The following is a 19906-nucleotide window of genomic DNA, read 5'->3' as shown; positions in this document are numbered from 1 at the left end:
AGTAATTTGCACCAGAGGTACACTTCAACTGTGAGAGACAGAATGTGGAAAAAAAAATCCATGAATTCACATGGTAGGATTTGTAAAGAATTTATTCGTAAATTAGGGTGGAAAATAAGTATTTGGTCACCTCAAACAAGGAAAATCTCTGGATTCTCACAGACCTGTAACGTCTTCTGTAAGAAGCTTTTCTGTCCCCCACTCGTTACCTGTATGAATGGCACCTGTTTGAACTCATCATCTGTATAAAAGACACCTGTCCACAGCCTCAAACAGTCAGACTCCAAACGCCGCCATGGCCAAGACCAAAGAGCTTTCGAAGGACACCAGGAAAAGTATTGTAGACCTGCACCAGACTGGGAAGAGTGAATCTACAATAGGCAAGCAGCTTGGTGTGAAAAAATCAACTGTGGGAGCAATCATCAGAAAATGGAAGACATACAAGACCACTGATAATCTCCCTCGATCTGGGGCTCCACGCAAGATCTCATCCCGTGGGGTCAAAATGATCATGAGAACGGTGAGCAAAGATCCCAGAACCACACGGGGGGACCTGGTGAATGACCTGCAGAGAGCTGGGACCAAAGTAACAAAGGTCACCATCAGTAACACACTACAACGGCAGGGAATCAAATCCCGCAGTGCCAGACGTGTTCCGCTGCTGAAGCCAGTGCATGTCCAGGCCCGTCTGAAGTTTGCCAGAGAGCACATGGATGATACAGCAGAGGATTGGGAGAATGTCATGTGGTCAGATGAAACCAAAGTAGAACTTTTTGGTATAAAGTCAACTCGTCGTGTTTGGAGGAAGAAGAATACTGAGTTGCATCCCAAGAACACCATACCTACTGTGAAGCATGGGGGTGGAAACATCATGCTATGGGGCTGTTTTTCTGCCAAGGGGACAGGACGACTGATCCGTGTTAAGGACAGAATGAATGGGGCCATGTATCGTGAGATTTTGAGCCAAAACCTCCTTCCATCAGTGAGAACTTTGAAGATGAAACGAGGCGGGGTCTTCCAACATGACAATGATCCAAAACACACCGCCCGGGCAACAAAGGAGTGGCTCCGTAAGAAGCATTTGAAAGTCCTGGAGTGGCCTAGCCAGTCTCCAGACCTCAACCCCATAGAAAATCTGTGGCGGGAGTTGAAAGTCCGTGTTGCTCGGCGACAGCCCCAAAACATCACTGCTCTCGAGAAGATCTGCATGGAGGAATGGGCCAAAATACCAGCTACTGTGTGTGCAAACCTGGTAAAGACCTATAGTAAACGTTTGACCTCTGTTATTCCCAACAAAGGTTATGTTACAAAGTATTGAGTTGTATTTTTGTTATTGACCAAATACTTATTTTCCACCCTGATTTATGAATAAATTCTTTACAAATCCTACCATGTGGATTCATGGATTTTTTTTTCACATTCTGTCTCTCACAGTTGAAGTCTACCTCTGGTGCAAATTACTGACCTCTGTCATCATTTTAGGTGGGGGAACTTGCACAATCGGTGGCTGACTAAATACTTTTTTGCCCCACTGTACCTGTTACCATTTATTTGATTAACTGCTGGACTTAACAGCTTTCACCATACTTGTAGTTTTCTTCAGAAGAAGCACTGATGTGTATTAAAGTTTGCACAAAACTGTCTAAATGTATCATTAAACATATTGTGATATTGCTGAAAGGATGTTTAATGCATTTTAAAAATAGTAGAAACCTTTTCCTTTACTGAAAATTGCTCTATTTCATGGCAAGTTACTATATTTTTAAGCTACAAGCACAAAATACTGCAGTCATGCAGCAAAAGTTTGGCAGTGTGTCCATAAAATGTGATGTGATATCCTCTAGTGGTCATTATGAGTATTACAGTCAGTGTTTGCTGAGCTCATGGGCACAGTTCAGCCAGAAAAGAAGTAAAGCCTTCAAACACACCTCTTTTTCATGCAGTCATCTACTGTATTCACTTCTTTCCTCATTGTCGTTGCTATAAGTCATAATGGAGAAATCTGTCATTGTTCCCTCAGCAGATACCTCTAGAAGCATTCCGACGTCCAGGACCGACAAGAATCCCCAAACCGAAGGGCTTCTGCTCCCAGAAAGGGACAAACAGCACAGCAGGAAACCTGGGACTGCAGTGCAAGAGTCAGCCGCCACAGACTCACGTACCTGGTGGGAAAGAGCAGGCCTCACACACAGCTGCATCGCACAACAACAACCCAAATCTAGCAAACCGGAGACTGTGAAATCAATCATTTCTCTTCAGGAGGAAAGCTTTCAGTATGTCGACGCCAAAAACATACCCGTAGTTAGCTGATATATTAAACAGGATAACAATCATTTTAAACTGATGAAGACTTTAAGAGAAGATCCATCATGACCCATGATTCATCTGTGGTGCTTTCAAGACTGCAAAACTGCAACTGTTCAGCGTGTGCACTGCAAAAACTAACAAGTCACAGGAAGTACATTAAATGTGGATTCATTTAATTATTCACTGATTACAAACCAGTAAATAACTTTTTCTGTCAGATTTATGTGGGGAAGCCACTGTGAGAATTAAAAAAAAAAAAAAAAGCGTAACATTAGATCAGCAAGCGTGTTATATGTTGTTTAATGAAATATTTATTTGTATTGTGACTATTTTGGTTCCTCTTTGCTTACTTTTTATCTGTTGTCGGATACAGATGATGAAACAGCCTTTTATTCATTTCGCAGGATAGAACGTTTGTATTTTTTAAGTGACAATAATGTACATACTGTAGGTATATAACTGTTGTAATGCAGCTCATTCATAGTGATTATGTGTAAATTGTGACATTTGTGGGGGTTTTTTGGTTATCAATAAAAATCTTTTTATACCTTGAACTCGAGAAATGTTTCCTATGTGACTAAAAAGAAAATCTTATCGACTGAGAGCATAAAGGAGAAACTGACAAAGCCAGTAAACATTATAGTGCGATAAGCCCAGATCATATGGATACTTAATAAAAGCTAGCGTTTGTGACCCGTGGTAGGTACCTATTTAAAATAGGACAGAGCCGTAGGCGCAGTCAGTTTAAAAGAGTTTAATTTTTAATACAAAATAAAAGAAACAGTGTAACAGCAGCACCTAAAAACAATTAAAACATTACCTTATTAAAAACGATAAAACTGTACGATTGCCCGTGAGACAGGACAAGCGCTGCGGGGAACAGTTTAAAAACAAATCGACATAGCACACAGGTTAAAAATGGACGGCAACTCACACATGACCCCAAATGGGTAAAACACTATAGAAAAAAAGGCAAATCTTCAGCGCCGTCTTCACTCGGGCCCCCCGCTGTGCATGCAAAAGCGGGGAGGCAAAAAAAGGATTTGTTTTCCCTGCAGCGCCTTCACCGCCTGCGAATCAATATCTGTGGTGCCTACTGATACAGAAAAAAGTAAAACAAAAAAACAAAACCATCGACAGCCGCAGCAGTCAGTCCGACTTACACCAGTTTAAAACAAATTAAAACACACTGATGTGTCGGGTCCTTTGCCCGCAGCCAGAAATCCACCTGGCAAAGCAGCAGCTCGGTACTCTGTGAATAAAAGGCAGGAGATCACTAGCTGGACAATAAAACACAGGAATATTCCTCCACTGAATTGGTTTTGTTACCTGTCCACAAGTTCGTGTCACACCCTAATAAATGTGGCTCAGTGGCGATGAAGTCCACTATACCGTTCTCACGGGAGCAATGTTTCCCACCTACAAGGGTGCAAATAACTGTAAACCTCTGCCAACAGCCAGAGCTCAAGTGGTACATTTTTGTGTAACCTACCGTTCTAAAAGAACTTTAGGGGAGGACGCGTATCAGACTTTCATAGTTAAGAAACACCAACTTGCCCAACTCGGACCAAGCACTCGCAGCTTCAGGTTTGCAAAGGAATACCCAATTGCCCACACCTGCGCTTATGAAAGGAGCGAAGACCAGCTCCGCCCACCAGGGGCGGTCCCAAGTCTCCAGGTCTCACCTGTCACACTTAGAAAAAGAAATTGAATGTTGCCTTACTGTGGTCATTTTAACTCACGCAAAACTGCAAAAGCAGCTTTGCGTGATACCTTCAGTATATCCATTGTGCAGCAGGAGCAACAGTTTTTCCATGCATACACCATATAGATATTTCACTACAAGACAAGAGTGGATCAGAGAAGATTGTAACACACATACATACGTCAAAATTTTAAAATCTAGAGAAATGATGTGGAAGATTTTCGGGAAATAGCAATTTTGTATTATTAATTGGTCGACGTTCAGCAGCTCGCATAATTTGGGGCTTACGTTTAATTAATTGTGACGCAGTACAGAAAAGTTGGCAAAAGATGCAGACTGTGAACACTGGCTGCATACAAAAACAGCCAAGCAAGGACACAAGAAAGAACAGCCAGACTTTGCAGTATTGTCAATGAGAGCACGACTGATATAGAATTTTTACGACCGATACTGGTACCGATATTAGGTGATATTACAAATCTGATACATTGATCGACATTTTTTTTCCATTCAAACACACAAATCATAAACAGATTTGTCTAACATTTCCTATGAGTAATTATTTGAGTAGTTACTAAGATAATATAATAACACTGCTTAAATATCGACTCCCTTACTGTCTGCTCGGATTGGCTGGTTGTTGTTTGAAGCATTTAAAACACGTGTTGCAAACAGGAAAGTTGCAGAATGCTCTATGAACATGTGTTTGAATAAGTAAATAAGTGCTCAAACAGAGTAGAAAAGCGCTCCACAAGTAGTGGTCCATTTTCCATAAATGAAGACAATATAATGGCAGGTCGCTAATATCGGCCTCTGTTTCTGTTGTTTGTTATCTTACCTGTTGTCTTCTACAAACAATGTCCAGAAAAGCTTATTCAAGAGTTTCTGAAACAAAAATTGCAAATAAACCTTTATGTCTTTAGCCTATTGCGTTAAGGCTGTTTGGATGATTTCTTATAGTTTTTATTGGAAGTTTAATCATTTACAAATGTGCTAGAAAGGACTGTTTATCAGTTTCCCCCATTAATAAAAGTATCTTTGATACAGAATTTAATACAAAATAAAGAAATACTGATTAACAAAATCAGTTTTTTGCATGTTACTCTGCATGTTTTGAAATTTTAGGAACATAAGAAAGGGGAAAAAAATGAAACTTTTGGACTGTGGTTTTTTTCATGCTGTATTACATTTATTACACCAAAAAACAAGACTTAGAGCACCACTGTTCTTTATCAGACCTTTCTCATATCACAAAAAACTACCAGAAATACATCAGTTGAGGCAACAGCCTACTTTACATTTTCCAGACAGTTACCTGTGTTTTTCTCACACCAGTCAGAGATTACACAGACTTTGAACCTGGGAGCTGGCAGGATGAAGTCTGCTTAACATCTGATCTGACTCAACATACAGCTCTGCTTGGTATTGCTAAGAAAAGGTCAAGACAGCATGTGAAACTGTGTGAAAATGTCTAATGTCTAATGAATAACTGTATCGCTAAATGGAGTATAAGGATGTTGTAAACTCAATTCAATTTTATTTATATAGCGCCAAATCACAACAAATGTCGCCTCAACAACCCAACAATCATATGACCCCTACATATTCACACTTAACTACGACATTAAAATAGAATTTCCTTCATAAATTTTAGTTTCCAAAAACCTTTTGACATAAAAACAGTCAAACAGTCTTTTTCCAAACCTCGCTGTCACTGATGTCCTGCCAAAGCACACTCTATAGCTGAACGCAGCACAGATAGGAAGTGCCGTCTCTCTTCTCCTCTCTGTGTGGCACAGACCCAGGAGTGGCAGGGACCCTCAAGGACAAAGGCATGGCTCACATCTACAGAGAAATACATGAATAAAGTTGTAAGCTTTAGAATTAAAGGTGCTTATTTTACCCACTAGAGGTCAGCAAACACTGAAAAACTCACAGCGTGTGTGCCTGATCTCTCTCACAGACAGGCTGGTGAGAGCCACAGAGGCCAGAAATGTGTGCGTGCTCTGGTGAGCCAGCGTGAAAGGTGTGTGCCGCACATTTTGCCGAGTCAACACCAAAGCATTGTTGAGCAGGAAGAGGCCCACATCACAGACGTGCTGATAGGTCCTACGGCAAAGGATTAGTTCAAAAACATTTGGTAGCACTTTATAATACGGCCTGCGACTAAGGGTGTAATTCCCCTGTAATAAAATGGAATTTCAAAGTATTTTATCTCAAATTAAAATGTAATTATACTGTGTACTGTAAGTAAATGTAAGTACTGTGCAAGTAATTTCAGGTAGTGTGCAATGTCATGGCAATTTTGCAAAAAAACAAACACTATTTCCCAACTTGCAACTTTCAGTTCAGTGGACGTACTATGGAGTGTATTAAACCTGTCTTTTGTTTTTACATCTTTATTTTTTTCTTTATTTAATAGCAAAGGATTAATAGCAAAGTTATTCTGTTCCCATTCAAACCGTGCAATATAACCCAACAGTATTTCATCGAATGTTTGTTTCATCTCCCCATAATATCCTGCTACTCTCTTTTCAATTGCACAATACTATGTCACTTTTAGAATCACCTGCACTGATAGCTAAGATATTTATTTTTCAGGATATAGTTATATTGTTACTTCGTTAGAGTTAATTGATATTATATTTTGCACTATCCTACTGTATACTACTATTCTTATTGTATATGTTATTCCTCTGTTCTCTGTCTCTCTTGCTGCATTGAGCATGTGTATGACAAAAGAATTTCCCTCAGGTTAAATAAAGTTCTTCTTATCTTATCTTATCTTATAATGGAGCCAAGTATAACCTTTTTTTTCTCTTTCACAATCACTGTTCAAACACAACTTTTAAAGGAAGTGTCTTGTTTCATGTAAAATACCAGGAAGTTAGGCAAGATTAAGCTACCACATAATATAGTCCGCACCCAGAAAAGTGCAGCGTAGTTAGCTTGAAAGACAGGGAGATGTTGGGTTTTTTCACAAAATTAACAAAACATTAAACAGTACTTAAAATTACTTACAATGCAATTCTTCTTTCTTTCCCGTAAATACATGAAGTTATGTAATATTTAAAATACTTAATTAAAATTACTTACAGTCTGCTTAAATTTGAAATTCCATTTAATTACAAAAGAATTACACCCTCAGTTGTGGGCCGTATTAAAAAGTGTTACTAAGCATTTGAATGAAACAGACAAAGTACATACGCATGCAAAGTTACATAAAGAAGAACATTATTATACTGCAAATATACACATGGTTAAAAAATAGTCTGAATCTGAGCACGTAGCAACATTGAAGAATGTAAAAATATTAGTCATACATCTGCTGTCTGAAAGAAAATTGGTGTTTTTACTTGAGAGAATCTGGTATCTGCTCATCAGGGCTCCTGTGCAGAGCAGCATCCTGAGTCATTATTAGTTGCCTGTTTTCTTCACTGAGGTTCTACACGCACACACACACACACACAAATATATGGTTTTGAGCATATATGATAAATTATTAAAGAGTTAGAGGCATGAAGAGAGAGGAAGAGCTATATGTGTTTTTTGTATTTTTTACCGGACAGCCTTGAATCTGTCGCTGCGTTTCCTCTATCAGTCTGTCTGCCTCTGAGGTGCGCTTTAACTGAACACAACAAAGTACATATGCATAAGAGGAGAGCCAGCACAGCCACAACAGAGGCATTTACATGGCTTATAGCTCTCAGTTCATGCGTCACCTTGTGTATGAACTCTCTGAACTGGAGCAGCGTGTTGAGGGCAGAGCGGAGATGTGCGTGGTCAGGATGACCGGGGTGTGTGTGCAAGGACAGAGCTTGAAGCAGAGTCACATACTCCTGCATCCTCCACACTGGGCACAGCAGCAGCTCTTGTAGGCTTCATAAACACAAACGTACTTTGAAACACTGTGGTTTGATACATGCAGGCAGGTATGCATAATAGCAAATAAAAGCGTTGTGTCTGCTCTTACCTCAGCATGTGAGTTGCAAGTGTTCTGTCTGATCTCTTCAAGAAAGCTCGAAATGATGGTTTGCTCTCCCTGCACTGACGCAAATACATGTACAGATACACCACAATTAAATTCAGATATATTTTTGTGTTTAACTATTAGAGCCGAACAATAGTGTGTACTGCATCTTCCGTAAACCAGAACAAACTCGTTTTAATCGTATACTTTATTCGTACCTGCATGAGCCACTTTGCATGGCTTTCGTAAAGGGAAGATTACTCAATAAAAAAAAATTCAACCTCAATCAAAATAAATAGAGAAAATCAATTTTCTTTTAGAGTAAAAACTACAATGTCACACACTCTCAACGCTCAGCTAGCCAAATCTGAAACCCAAAGAATACATTATGTACCATTAAAATTATTATAAACTGCAGTAATGTTTGACCTGTTTGTGCTGCTGGCCATGAAATGAAAACGCTTATATAATGCTTTTATAAGAGGTTAAAGGTGCTAGAAATACTAGAAATTGGTTATTTTAGCCCTTTGGCAGGTGGTTGCTATGCAACATGATGATGGCATTGATTGTTAATTGTCAATTGTCATGTAAACCATTTCTGCTAAATTTCAAGTTATGTACGATTAAACAAATGTTCTTTGTTTAAAAAGACACTGGCTTTACCTTATCAATGGTGTGGATGGCAGTGGTGTAGTTGTTGAGGTAGTTTGTGTAGACTTTAAGTTTTGAGCAGAACTTCACGAAAACATCTCCAATACACTTCTCTGCACCCCACTGCTGTAGCCGCACCTGTAAATCAGCCTGAAACACCCTGTGAAGTACACACAAACATGTCTCCCGTGTCATATCCACACAGACAGACAACTTAAAGGGTGGTTAAGTTGACTGTGTTACGCCTGTGTGGCCTGAGAAGGTCATCATTTCCCTCGCTCCCTTCGAGGAATGACACATCCAGGTTGTGTTTTTTTCACACTAGTGCCAATACCAGCACACATACATTTCACTGATTTGGTACAATGCCCTGTACCAACACAGAGCAGAGTAGCTATCTGAACGCTACCCCAACAGAGGTCGATTATCTTGTTAATAATTTCACCTCCTCACTACGTACGACTCTGGATACTGTAGCTCCTGTGAAAACTAAGGCCTCAAATCAGAAGTACCTGACTCCGTGGTATAATTCTGAAACACGTACCCTAAAGCAGATGACTCGTAATCTGGAGAGGAAATGGCGTGTCACAAATCTAGAGGATCATCATTTAGCCTGGAGAAATAGTTTGCTGCTTTATAAGAAAGCCCTCCGCAAAGCCAGAACATCTTACTATTCATCACTGATTGAAGAAAATAAGAACAACCCTAGGTTTCTCTTCAGCACTGTAGCCAGGCTGACAAAAAGTCAGAGCTCTTTTGAGCCAACCATCCCTTTAACGTTAACTAGTAATGACTTCATGAACTTCTTCACAAATAAAATTTTTATCATTAGAGAAAAAATTACCAATAATCATCCCACAGATGTAATATTATCTACAGCTACTCTTAGTACCATTGATATTAAGTTAGACTCTTTTTCTCCAATTGATCTTTCTGAGTTAACTTCAATAATTACTTCCTCCAAACCATCAACGTGTCTTTTAGACCCCATTCCTACAAAACTGCTCAAAGAAGTCCTGCCATTAATTAATTCTTCGATCTTAAATATGATCAACCTATCTCTAATAATCGGCTATGTACCACAGGCCTTCAAGCTGGCTGTAGTTAAACCTTTACTCAAAAAGCCATCTCTAGACCCAGCAGTCTTAGCTAATTATAGGCCAATCTCCAACCTTCCTTTCATATCAAAAATCCTTGAAAGAGTAGTTGTCAAACAGCTAACAGATCATCTGCAGAGGAATGGTTTATTTGAAGAGTTTCAGTCAGGTTTCAGAGCTCAGCACAGCACAGAAACAGCTTTAGTGAAGGTTACAAATGATCTTCTTATGGCCTCTGACAGTGGACTCATCTCTGTGCTTGTCCTGCTAGACCTCAGTGCAGCGTTCGATACTGTTGATCATAATATCCTATTAGAGCGATTAGAACATGCTGTAGGTATTACAGGTACTGCACTGCAGTGGTTTGTATCATATCTATCTAATAGACTCCAATTCGTGCATGTAAATGGAGAGTCCTCTTCACACACTGAGGTTAATTATGGAGTCCCACAGGGTTCAGTGCTAGGACCAATTCTGTTTACATTATACATGCTTCCCTTAGGCAGCATCATTAGAAGACATAGCATACATTTTCACTGCTATGCAGATGACACCCAGCTCTATCTGTCCATGAAGCCAGATAACACACACCAACTAGTTAAACTGCAGGAATGTCTTAAAGACATAAAGACCTGGATGGCCGCTAACTTTCTGCTTCTTAATTCAGATAAAACTGAGGTTATTGTACTCGGCCCTGAAAATCTTAGAAATATGGTATCTAATCAGATTCTTACTCTGGATGGCATTACCTTGGCCTCCAGTAACGCTGTGAGGAACCTTGGAGTCATTTTTGACCAGGACATGTCCTTCAACGCACATATTAAACAAATATGTAAGACTGCTTTCTTCCATTTGCGCAACATCTCTAAAATTAGAAATATCCTGTCTCAGAGTGACGCTGAAAAACTAGTTCATGCATTTATTACTTCCAGGCTGGACTACTGTAATTCATTATTATCAGGATGTCCAAAAAACTCACTGAAAAGCCTTCAGCTAATCCAAAATGCTGCAGCAAGAGTCCTGACAGGGACTAGAAAGAGAGAGCATATTTCTCCTGTTTTGGCTTCCCTTCATTGGCTTCCTGTTAAATCCAGAATTGAATTCAAAATCCTGCTCCTCACATACAAGGTCTTAAATAATCAGGCCCCATCTTATCTTAATGACCTTGTAGTACCATATCACCCTATTAGAGCGCTCCGCTCTCGCTCTGCAGGCCTACTTGTTGTTCCTAGAGTATTTAAAAGTAGAATGGGAGGGAGAGCCTTCAGTTTTCAGGCCCCTCTTCTGTGGAACCAGCTTCCAGTTTGGATTCGGGAGACAGACACTATCTCTACTTTTAAGATTAGGCTTAAAACTTTCCTTTTTTCTAAAGCATATAGTTAGGGCTGGACCAGGTGACCCTGAATCCTCCCTTTGTTATGCTGCAATAGATGTAGGCTGCCGGGGGATTCCCATGATGCATTGAGTTTTTCCTTTCCAGTCACCTTTCTCACTCACTATGTATTAATAGACCTCTCTGCATTGAATCATATCTGTTATTAACCTCTGTCTCTCTTCCACAGCATGTCTTTATCCTGTCTTCCTTCTCTCACCCCAACCGGTCGCAGCAGATGGCCGCCCCTCCCTGAGCCTGGTTCTGCCGGAGGTTTCTTCCTGTTAAAAGGGAGTTTTTCCTTCCCACTGTCGCCAAAGTGCTTGCTCATAGGGGGTCATATGATTGTTGGGTTTTTCTCTATGAAGCGCCTTGAGGCGACTTTTGTTGTGATTTGGCGCTATATAAATAAAATTGAATTGAATTGAATTGAACTGATTTGAGCATTCATTATCCTAACATCTCCTCATATCACATGTTTATTTATTTATTTGATTTAGTGAATAAAATAATGATTGGCAACACACCCTGCTTGGTCTCACATCCTTGTCATTGGCCGGCAATTAGGGGCTCATCCGGGATCTAACTGATGTTTGGAGACAGTTTGCTTTGTCCTTTGACTCTTGCTCCAGGTCAGGTGGATACCGTTTCCACCTCTGACCTGGAGCAAGTGTTTTGTGGAGATTTGGCTTGTTTTGAAGTCACCTTACATATTCAATTAAATTCTATTTTATTTATATGGCACCAAATCACAACAACAGTCACCTCAAGGCACAATTACATGACCCCCTATGAGCAAGCACTTTGGCAACAGGGGAGTCACCGCACCTAGTGCTCCGTTTACCACTGGGACCACTGTCACCTTCACCCTCCACATCTTCTCGAGCTCTTCTCTGAGCCCTTGGTATTTCTCGAGCTTCTCGTGTTCCTTCTTCCTGATGTTCCTCTCATTCGGAACAGCTACATGTATATATATATAAATATATACGTGTGTGTGTGTGTGTGTGTGTGTGTGTGTGTGTATTTGTTTGTACCTGTTGAGCTCCAGTATTTGTGCAACAGGACTGAGGACAACATGGATGTCAGCATAGCTCAGAATGGCTCTGTTGGAGTTCAGAGCTGCTGTGAGAGGCTCCTTGTACACCTTCAGCGCAGACGACACATATCAAATGAATATTTCTAAATACTGAAAGCTTTCTTCTCTCTGATGTCAACATAAACACTGTGAGTGTCAAAAATGGACAAAAATGGACTTGCAGGGTTGTGGTTGCCCTTAAAATTCAACTTGTGTGGTTTGCATATATTAAACAATCGATACCTGTATTCTGGACTTGCTTAGACAGATGTATATATATGTTTTAGTTCTGAAGGAATATTGTTTTACCACTGATTGTTAAGTTCTGGCACTTGCAGATAAAAAACAAACAAAACTAAAGTATACCTTCAGCACAGCGCTCAGCTTTCCCAGATAAAGACACTCGCTGTGGTGCAGCTCTCTCGCAGCTGCACCTCTCCAATCCAGAACCATCTAAAACCAAAAGAAAGAAAAGATGAATTAATTGTTCTCCTTGAGTTTCCACTACAAGGGGCAGTTTAAAGCAGACACACCTGTGGTAGATCAGGTATCACGTTGAAGCATGTCTGTGAACCACCATCAGCTCCACTGCTGTCCTGTCCATTACCCTCTTGTCCCTTCTTCTCTTCATTCCAGTTTTTCAGAAAGATGGAAAGAAACTCCACAGGTCGGGTCTGAAGGTGTAAGAGAAGGTTAAAAAACACACACAAACACTCTTATGTGAGTTATGTCCAATTACTTTTTTCTTTTTCTGTTGAACTGGTGCATTACACAAACTGCTCTACAGTAATTCCCACCTCCTCCTCTCTGGTCAGAGCAGTGAGTCCTTCGATCAGAGCCTCGCTGAGATCTCTGGACACACAAATCTCATCAAGGCGGATTCTCTCCCACAGAAAATAGCCTAGAAAAATAGAATTTAACCAGACTGCTACTTATATAGTACTTTTCTATTTATATTTAGCACTCAAAGACGTTTCTTATTCATACAACACCTTATTCATAAAAATGCTTTTCTCTACAGTTAAATCCTTTTAACCAGGGGTTCAGCATCTTGGCCAAAGATCCACTGCACTTCTAATTAGTAGACGATCTGCTCTACCTTTACACCACGACACAAACCAACACGTACATGAAACTCACCCAGAGCTCGGCCCCTGGCCTGGAGGCTGGTCCACTGTAGCTGTAGCCCTAAGGTGCTCCTCAGCTCTACCAGAGCCTCCTCCATCCAATGAGCCTGTGCACACCAGCCCTGCAGTACAGCCTCACACACATACTGCAGGGCCGGGAGTGCTGGCTGGTTCTCTGAGAGGCCAGTAGGCACATTGCCGTCAGACCACTCGCTGAGGACTGGGAGAAGATGAAGTATGTTTAAAGAAACACACACTGTGAGGGATACTGTAGTCTACGAAACAATGACAGGGGAGGGGAATATTCCTATGCTTAGGGTCAAAGTTTAAGGGGTTACGCACTGTTCTGGAAATTCCCGGTGGCCACACCCACCGGTGCCCGAACCTCCAGACCAGTCAAAGTGGAGAGATTCTGGAGGAGAGTCACTCCTGATGCTGCAGAAGAGAAAACAGGAGGCGAAGCAGGAGGGAGCTGAAGTTAATGAGAAAATGCTGATTAGAGAGAAGAGTATGTGTGTTGTAACATCTGCTACCAGATGCAGCCAGTGGGCAGAATATGTCAATCCCTCCTCCTTCCTCAGTTGGAGCCACCATGCCACACAGTTTTTCCCAGAATTCCCTATGATCAGGAGTCAGTAGAGTCTTCTCTGATAGGCTAGAGTCTGAAAAGTCAGGGCAGAATTACATAGTAGGTCAGCAAAATAGTGTAATAGAGAAGTAATATCTCTTGGGCTAAGTTTTGGTCAATGGATTAAAATGGCAGGTACCACTTTGTTAAAATGTTTTCAAAATGTCAGCACAGGACTTTAGTCCAGTTAGTCCAGAACAAACTCCTGCAGTGTGTGCACATGAATTTACTCATTGTGATTGAGTCTCACTGTGAAGCAGGTGAATGTCCTGTGTTCCTCCGCAAGCTAGCAGGCCAATCCTCTGAGCTGGTTTCCCAGAAATAGCCCTCTCCACCTGGGTTAGCAGAGATGAGAGAGTCCCTCTATGGTCATAGAGAACCGCAGTCACACTGGGCTTCACTCCGCTCAACACCAGCTAGATTAAAAAGAGCGGACGGGGAGGAATGTTATTTATTCATCTTCCCAGTATGCATTTTATTTCTGTACTCGCGGGAGTGTTTTATGTCTGCTGTTTCAGGAAAATAAATAAATAAATAGATGATGATGTGGATTCACCTCATATGCAGGAATTCTGTTGGAGATGAGCAATAGCAGGGCAGGAGCGGATAGGTGAAGGGGAGAGACTGTGTGAGGCTGTGCAGGTCTGTAGATAAAAGACGACAGCGCTCCTCGGATCTTTCGTGTTTCGCTGAAAGATGAAAATGCATGTTGCTTTCAGCATACTGTGACATTATATTATACAGATGTTTTCACATGTGCTCACAGATAAGTTATTCAGTGTATATAAAGTATTTTGTACACTTCAATCGATTCAAAATAGACTTTGAAACCTCCAGAGCCGAAACAAAGCGGGCTACAAAAATGAGTCACTCCCAGTAGACGCCATTGTAAAATGTCACACTAAACAACAGAAATAAACATGTATACAGGATGCTACAAATATGGCTTTGGTCTCCAGGGATAAATTTCCCCTTGATAACAATGGTACAGTTGTTGAAGATTCAAAATGCAGAGTCCACTGACTGTGGTTGAAGCTAAGTGAGGTTCATCTAATATGTGGTTAGACAATCACCTGCTAATGCTGCAAGCCTGGACTCTCTCCCAGGTCTGAGGTGCAGTTGTGGGCTGTCCTCTTTCCAGGCTGAGAGAGTGGCTGGAAGAGCCAACGCTCCTCAGAGGCCAGGAGAGGGAGGGCTGAGAGACGAATGTTAGGCCAGACTTGGGTCTCCCTTTCTGGGTACCTCCACCTCTGGCTATTTCTGGCTTTGTGTAGCTGCCCCAGGGTTTCCTGGCACTCACAGATAGTCCTACAGATATCACAGATACAGTACATGCATCTGCCAGTAAGGGCGAGTTTTTACTAATCAGGAGCGTTTTGTGCTTAGCAATGAGTTGGAAAGGCAAAGATTAACTGTTTGAGAATCAATAAAATATATTAATCACATTCATTAAACACATTCAATAACATTCCTTCAGTTCAGGTTTATGTATTTAACACTAAATCATAAGATAAGTCGCTTTAATGTACAGTAAAACCAAAATGACCCCCTTTTAGATGGTGGGAATGAAGAACTCCCTCCTTCCAACAGACCCAGGGAGGGGCAGTCATCTACCATTACGCATTAGAGGTTGAAGGGGAAAGAGAAACGTAACAGAGATCATAGACAGGACAAAACACAGAATAAAAGATTGAGTAAACACTACGATTCGCTTACTAGTAACAAACCAACTGTATTCGAATTAACCAAAAAAACTATTAACTCATTCACTGCCAGCCATTGGCAGTGAATGAGTTAAACCCATTGACTCATTCACTGCCATTGACGGCTATAGACGTCAGTGGCAGTGAATGAGTTAATGGATGATAACCATTCAGGCACATCTCACTGAATTATGAGACGCATGAAGGGAGTTAGAAATAGTCCAGTCTTAGTTCAGAACATCCACAATTCTGATTTGAACTTTGAACTGATATAAAAAATACAACACGTTTGACACAGGAAACCTTTGGATTTGTCTCTATATTTGTTTTCAGTCCCACAAAGCTTGTAATGACATTTATAAAAAGTTATAAAGGAAATGTCCCAGGAGCTGTTTTCACTAGTCAGGAATCAGACCATCAGGATCTCTGCCCACAACTGCTGCCCAACTCACATCTCACCAGAACCCTACAGTGCCTAGCGCAGGTGGTGGGCCCACAGAAGGCCAGGCCCCATGGGCTAACGCCCAACCACCACCAAAGTTGGTAGGCAGGTGCGTCGTGATACAATGATCATCCGCCAGGTAAGCGGACACGCTGAAGAGAATATATCAGCTGACTTGCCTTGGTATCCTCCATGAACAACTTGAGGAGGTAGCCGGGGAGAGGGAGGTCTGGCTTTTTCTACTTAGAATACTGCCCCCACGACACAGACCCAGATTTTACCACCTCAAAAATGTGTTGCTATAGTTTCTACACCCTGTCATTTTTCTGTTTTTTCTTTTCCACTCACTCTTCTCCTCTCGAAGCTTTTCTCTGATTTGCTGCCTGATCCTCTTCTCCCTCCTCCTCTCTTCCTCCTCCTCTGTCATTCCTGTGCTTTGCTGGTTGAGGGTCCCATACATCTCTGCTGCCTCCCGTGGAGTGAGCCAGTCAAGTGTGGAGAGGCAAGAGACATAGTGACTTTTCCATGCACCAAACTCTTTTTCTCCAGGAGTGTAAGGAAGGAACCAGCCTCGTCTGATGCACCGGCCCGCCCACAGACAGTCCTAGAAAGAAGAAGAGGATTTAACTTGTTTCATAAAACCCCAATTAAGATGTATGAATACATTTCAGATCTCTTCAGGGCTTCTCACCTGCTCAGCTAGAACCCTCCAGTGCCAGCTGACTTGGGCAGCTTTGCAAAGGTCACGTGGGGACAGAAATGACATCACATACAGGGAGAGAAACCGAGGCAGCACCGACGTAAGGTCCACTTTAGTGACCGGAACCGTCTCAATCAGCAAATCCCGGCAGTACCTGTTCAGGTTACAGAGGTTACCAGTTTGAACTGTGCACCTGTGTACACTTTACTAGTTACAGTTTCAGGCTGAGATTAATGGTTAGGACACAAACGTGTACAATCCACTTTACCTGAGCTGTGACTTGGTGCAACGAGTGAGCAGAGAGTGCAGCAGGTGTTTCCTCTGTCTGTCCGTCCACAGATCAAACCAGTGCAGCACAAGATTCACTCTCTCCTCAAATAACTGGTATGGAAAATGGAAAAAGGATACCAACATAGACACATTCAGCGCGTGAAAAAGTCTCAAGCTACCTCTCATTTCTTAATATTTTGCTTCCAATTAGCCAGAATTTCTTGTAACTTTTTAAAGTGCTCTTGAGCAATAGTTCTCCAGGCTTTCTGCATGTCTTTCAAAGTTTTATTGGACATTGGCTACTTTTTCACTCATTTTCAGTCCAGTCCTTGTACCTGACCATTTTCAGAGGAATGCTTTTTGCTTGTTAAACCACTTAATACTGACCTAAATTCAAGTATATAAAAGGCACCTAACTTAAGGGAAGAACAACTGTTGTGTCTACACAGAACCAACTTAGCAAAAAACACTTTTAAATTGTATCTTTATGCACTTTGATACTTTGTTCTCATAACTTTAATTAAATCTACAAAATATTCCAGAACAAAACAGAACAAAAGGCAGAAGAAGAGAGAAGAAGAGCTTTGAATGTCCTTCAAGAAGCCTGAAGAACTATTCCTGAAGACTACTTAAAGACATGACAAGAAAGCTGCCTAAGAGAGTTCAGACAGTGCTGAAAAATAAATACTGTCACACCAAATATCAAAGTTGTTAGAATTGTAAAAACTTTTTTTGTGTTATATACTGTATTTCCATGTAAGTTTGCACGTTTCAGTAAATCGCTTAAGGAACTGACCTCCCAGCCCATTGTTCCTTCAGTGGGCTGGTTTCAGTCATTATGCAAATGTACTGTTTATAAGATTTGGGGAAACCTGCAGTCAGCTGAGACTGAAGAAGTCACTTGGATGAGTGACGAAACGTTTCTCCCACAAAACGCTACGTCCAGATGAAGACCAATAAAGAGTCTCTTGCTGGACATTGACTTTAGGTATGCTCAGTTCTACATTCTACATGTAGAAAATGAAATGATTGTGACAAAATACACAAGTATTTAAAATAAACTAAAATAAATATTAGGTGCTACTTTTCATTACATTTCTTGCAAACAAACGTAATGAAAGTAGAATTCTCCTGATGGTTTTATATAAGAGGTGTGGGCAGTAAATACAAGGTATGGCCTCGAATTGCATTAGTTTCCTCTGATGGTCAAATACTCAAGCTACCAATGTGCACAGAAATGCTGGCTCCATTGGAAAAACAATCAGTTTACCTTATATTTAATAAACATATCTCTAAGAATAAACTTATTTTGCTGTGTTAAAAGAAGTGATTTAACTTCACCCTGTTTTTTTTATGTTTCATGCTTATTTTTTTAAACCTTCAGTTATGTTTGTTTCTCAGATACAGTAATGATGTTCCTGGGCCAATTTGACCTCGTACAGGTTTAGTTATCCAGGGCAATCCAATCCAATCAAGCAATGAATTCCAATAAACATTGTTTATATCTCATTATTAACTCCATTTCAATCAATATTTGGTCCACCTGTGTTCTTTACCCCTCACAGATCATGGTTCAATAAGGACATATTCGCTCGTTTTTCACAAAAAAAAGTACATTAAAACATTTTATTGTACATTGGAAATACCTACACGTAAAATTCACTTTTCATGACTGCTTCTTTTTTTTTTTGTATTACAAACATATATATTGATTGCAACTTATTAAGTCAAGCAGAAGAAGCTTCATATTTAAGAAAAATACTTTTAATTATTTATTTATTTTTGTAGATCATTTTACTTTGAAATGTGTCAATTTGATCCGCAACATAACCGGTTGGAGTGGAGTTTCAAAATTAGGAATTCAGTAGCCTTCATAAAGCCCTGCACTGTCCTGAAATGCATTAACTCTGATTTCAGTGACATGTTGTTGCTAATAGAATATCACAAAGTTTATCTGCAGGGGGTTTACCAAGGCCCACGTAGCATTTCTGACCTGCAGGTTGATCCGCTTGTTGTTCAGGGGAGTCCAGCTGCTGAAGCGGGTGTCGGACAGCAGGGCGCCGGCCTGCTGCGGCTCATAGTCCGTCCCGCTTAGCTGCCACCGCTTCACCGAGTGAGGGGCTGATGTCAGGCTCGCCTCCATGTGCACAGGCGGTTTAAACACCTTTGAGGAAGCACCTTGAGTTCCGCTTCACTTAAAGTCCGATCAATTTATTTCCAGATTGATGTCTTTAAGCCAAGTGTCTACTTGCCAGGCTGCCCCTTGTGCTGTTCTGTGCAGTCAGTCACCTTAGAGACGCATCAACAAAAGGATTCCTGCATTCCTGCACGCAGCACGTTCCCCTGCCTCCTGCACATTAATAATTCAACACGCAGGGTTCACATATAAGCAATCACAAATGAAAGCATCAAATGCTACACAAACTTTATACTTAACCACTAAAGGCTTAGTGTGCCATATTTGATACATGTTTTTTAAGAGCTGTACATCATAAATGTGACCCCCTAAATCCCCCTGAAAAACCTATTGCACAATACATTTTTAAGGAACAAAAAAATGTCTGGAAAAAATATTATACAAATTTTACATATACGGAAATGTAATTATCATTATTTCGTGATTTTTTTTAATTGTCAGATGCTTCAATAAACACTCCATTTTCTGGCAATTAATTCATGGTTCAGACTTTAATGCTTGGAGGATCAAAGAGTATTCCCTTAGAAACCTGTACAAATGGCACATCACCTAACAATGATGATCCCAATGATCCCAAGCATACTTCCAATACAGTAAAAGTAGACCCGGATAGAAAAAGAACACAATGGAAAACTATCAATTCCGCCTCCCCCAATCCAGGT

General features: G+C 40.8%; 2 protein-coding genes across 6 annotated transcripts in view; one reads left to right on the top strand and one right to left on the bottom strand.

Annotated features, from left to right (window-relative positions):
• Positions 1 to 2861, top strand: part of filip1l (filamin A interacting protein 1-like) — a 106407-nt gene extending 103546 nt beyond the window's left edge. Inside the window, exon 6 of one of the 2 annotated variants that reach the window (XM_085447310.1) lies at positions 2024 to 2861. In XM_085447310.1, the coding sequence (XP_085303436.1) occupies positions 2024 to 2239 (216 nt within the window). In that variant the 3' untranslated portion in view covers positions 2240 to 2861. Of the gene's footprint in view, positions 1 to 2020 lie in introns of both variants that reach the window. The other variant, XM_085447309.1, reaches the window with a different exon arrangement.
• A 184-nt stretch (positions 2862 to 3045) lies between these two features.
• On the bottom strand, positions 3046 to 19888 carry ect2l (epithelial cell transforming 2 like). Of its 4 annotated transcripts, XR_014917865.1 has the most exons (23): positions 19041 to 19888; positions 17046 to 17158; positions 16769 to 16931; positions 16426 to 16681; positions 15006 to 15240; positions 14489 to 14621; positions 14183 to 14348; positions 13838 to 13966; positions 13647 to 13739; positions 13318 to 13524; positions 12975 to 13078; positions 12711 to 12851; positions 12544 to 12630; positions 12137 to 12246; positions 8646 to 8793; positions 7986 to 8059; positions 7735 to 7891; positions 7575 to 7640; positions 7369 to 7457; positions 5949 to 6121; positions 3800 to 5857; positions 3637 to 3726; positions 3046 to 3559 (listed from the first exon to the last, which is right to left on the bottom strand). XR_014917865.1 is itself a non-coding variant. In XM_085447772.1 (21 exons), the coding sequence occupies exons 1-21, from the start codon at positions 19188 to 19190 to the stop codon at positions 5724 to 5726; spliced, it is 2928 nt and encodes a 975-aa protein (XP_085303898.1). In that variant the 5' UTR covers positions 19191 to 19888; the 3' UTR covers positions 3046 to 5723. The 4 variants fall into 4 exon arrangements, 2 of the variants coding, with proteins under 2 accessions (XP_085303898.1, XP_085303899.1); XR_014917864.1 differs by having other exon boundaries at positions 3637 to 5857; XM_085447772.1 differs by having other exon boundaries at positions 3046 to 5857.
• Between the last annotated feature and the right edge of the window lie 18 nt (positions 19889 to 19906).

This window comes from Copadichromis virginalis, linkage group LG23 (assembly GCF_057382275.1).
Source record: "Copadichromis virginalis isolate Kocher_CV1m ecotype Utaka linkage group LG23, C_Virginalis_male_GT1.1, whole genome shotgun sequence".
In the NCBI taxonomy this organism is placed as follows: Eukaryota; Metazoa; Chordata; class Actinopteri; order Cichliformes; family Cichlidae; genus Copadichromis; species Copadichromis virginalis.
This window is presented reverse-complemented; position numbering and strand designations above follow the sequence as displayed.

Bases quoted from the DNA above. Each gene is read 5' to 3' on its own strand.
- ect2l (XM_085447772.1), bottom strand. From the start codon at position 19,190: ATGGAGGCGAGCCTGACATCAGCCCCTCACTCGGTGAAGCGGTGGCAG. The intron at 16,682-16,768 runs GTGAGAAGCCCT...TCTTCTTTCTAG, and splicing joins GGAGGGTTCTAGCTGAGCAG to GACTGTCTGTGGGCGGGCCG. The intron at 13,525-13,646 runs GTGCGTAACCCC...ATCTTCTCCCAG, and splicing joins CACCGGGAATTTCCAGAACA to TCCTCAGCGAGTGGTCTGAC.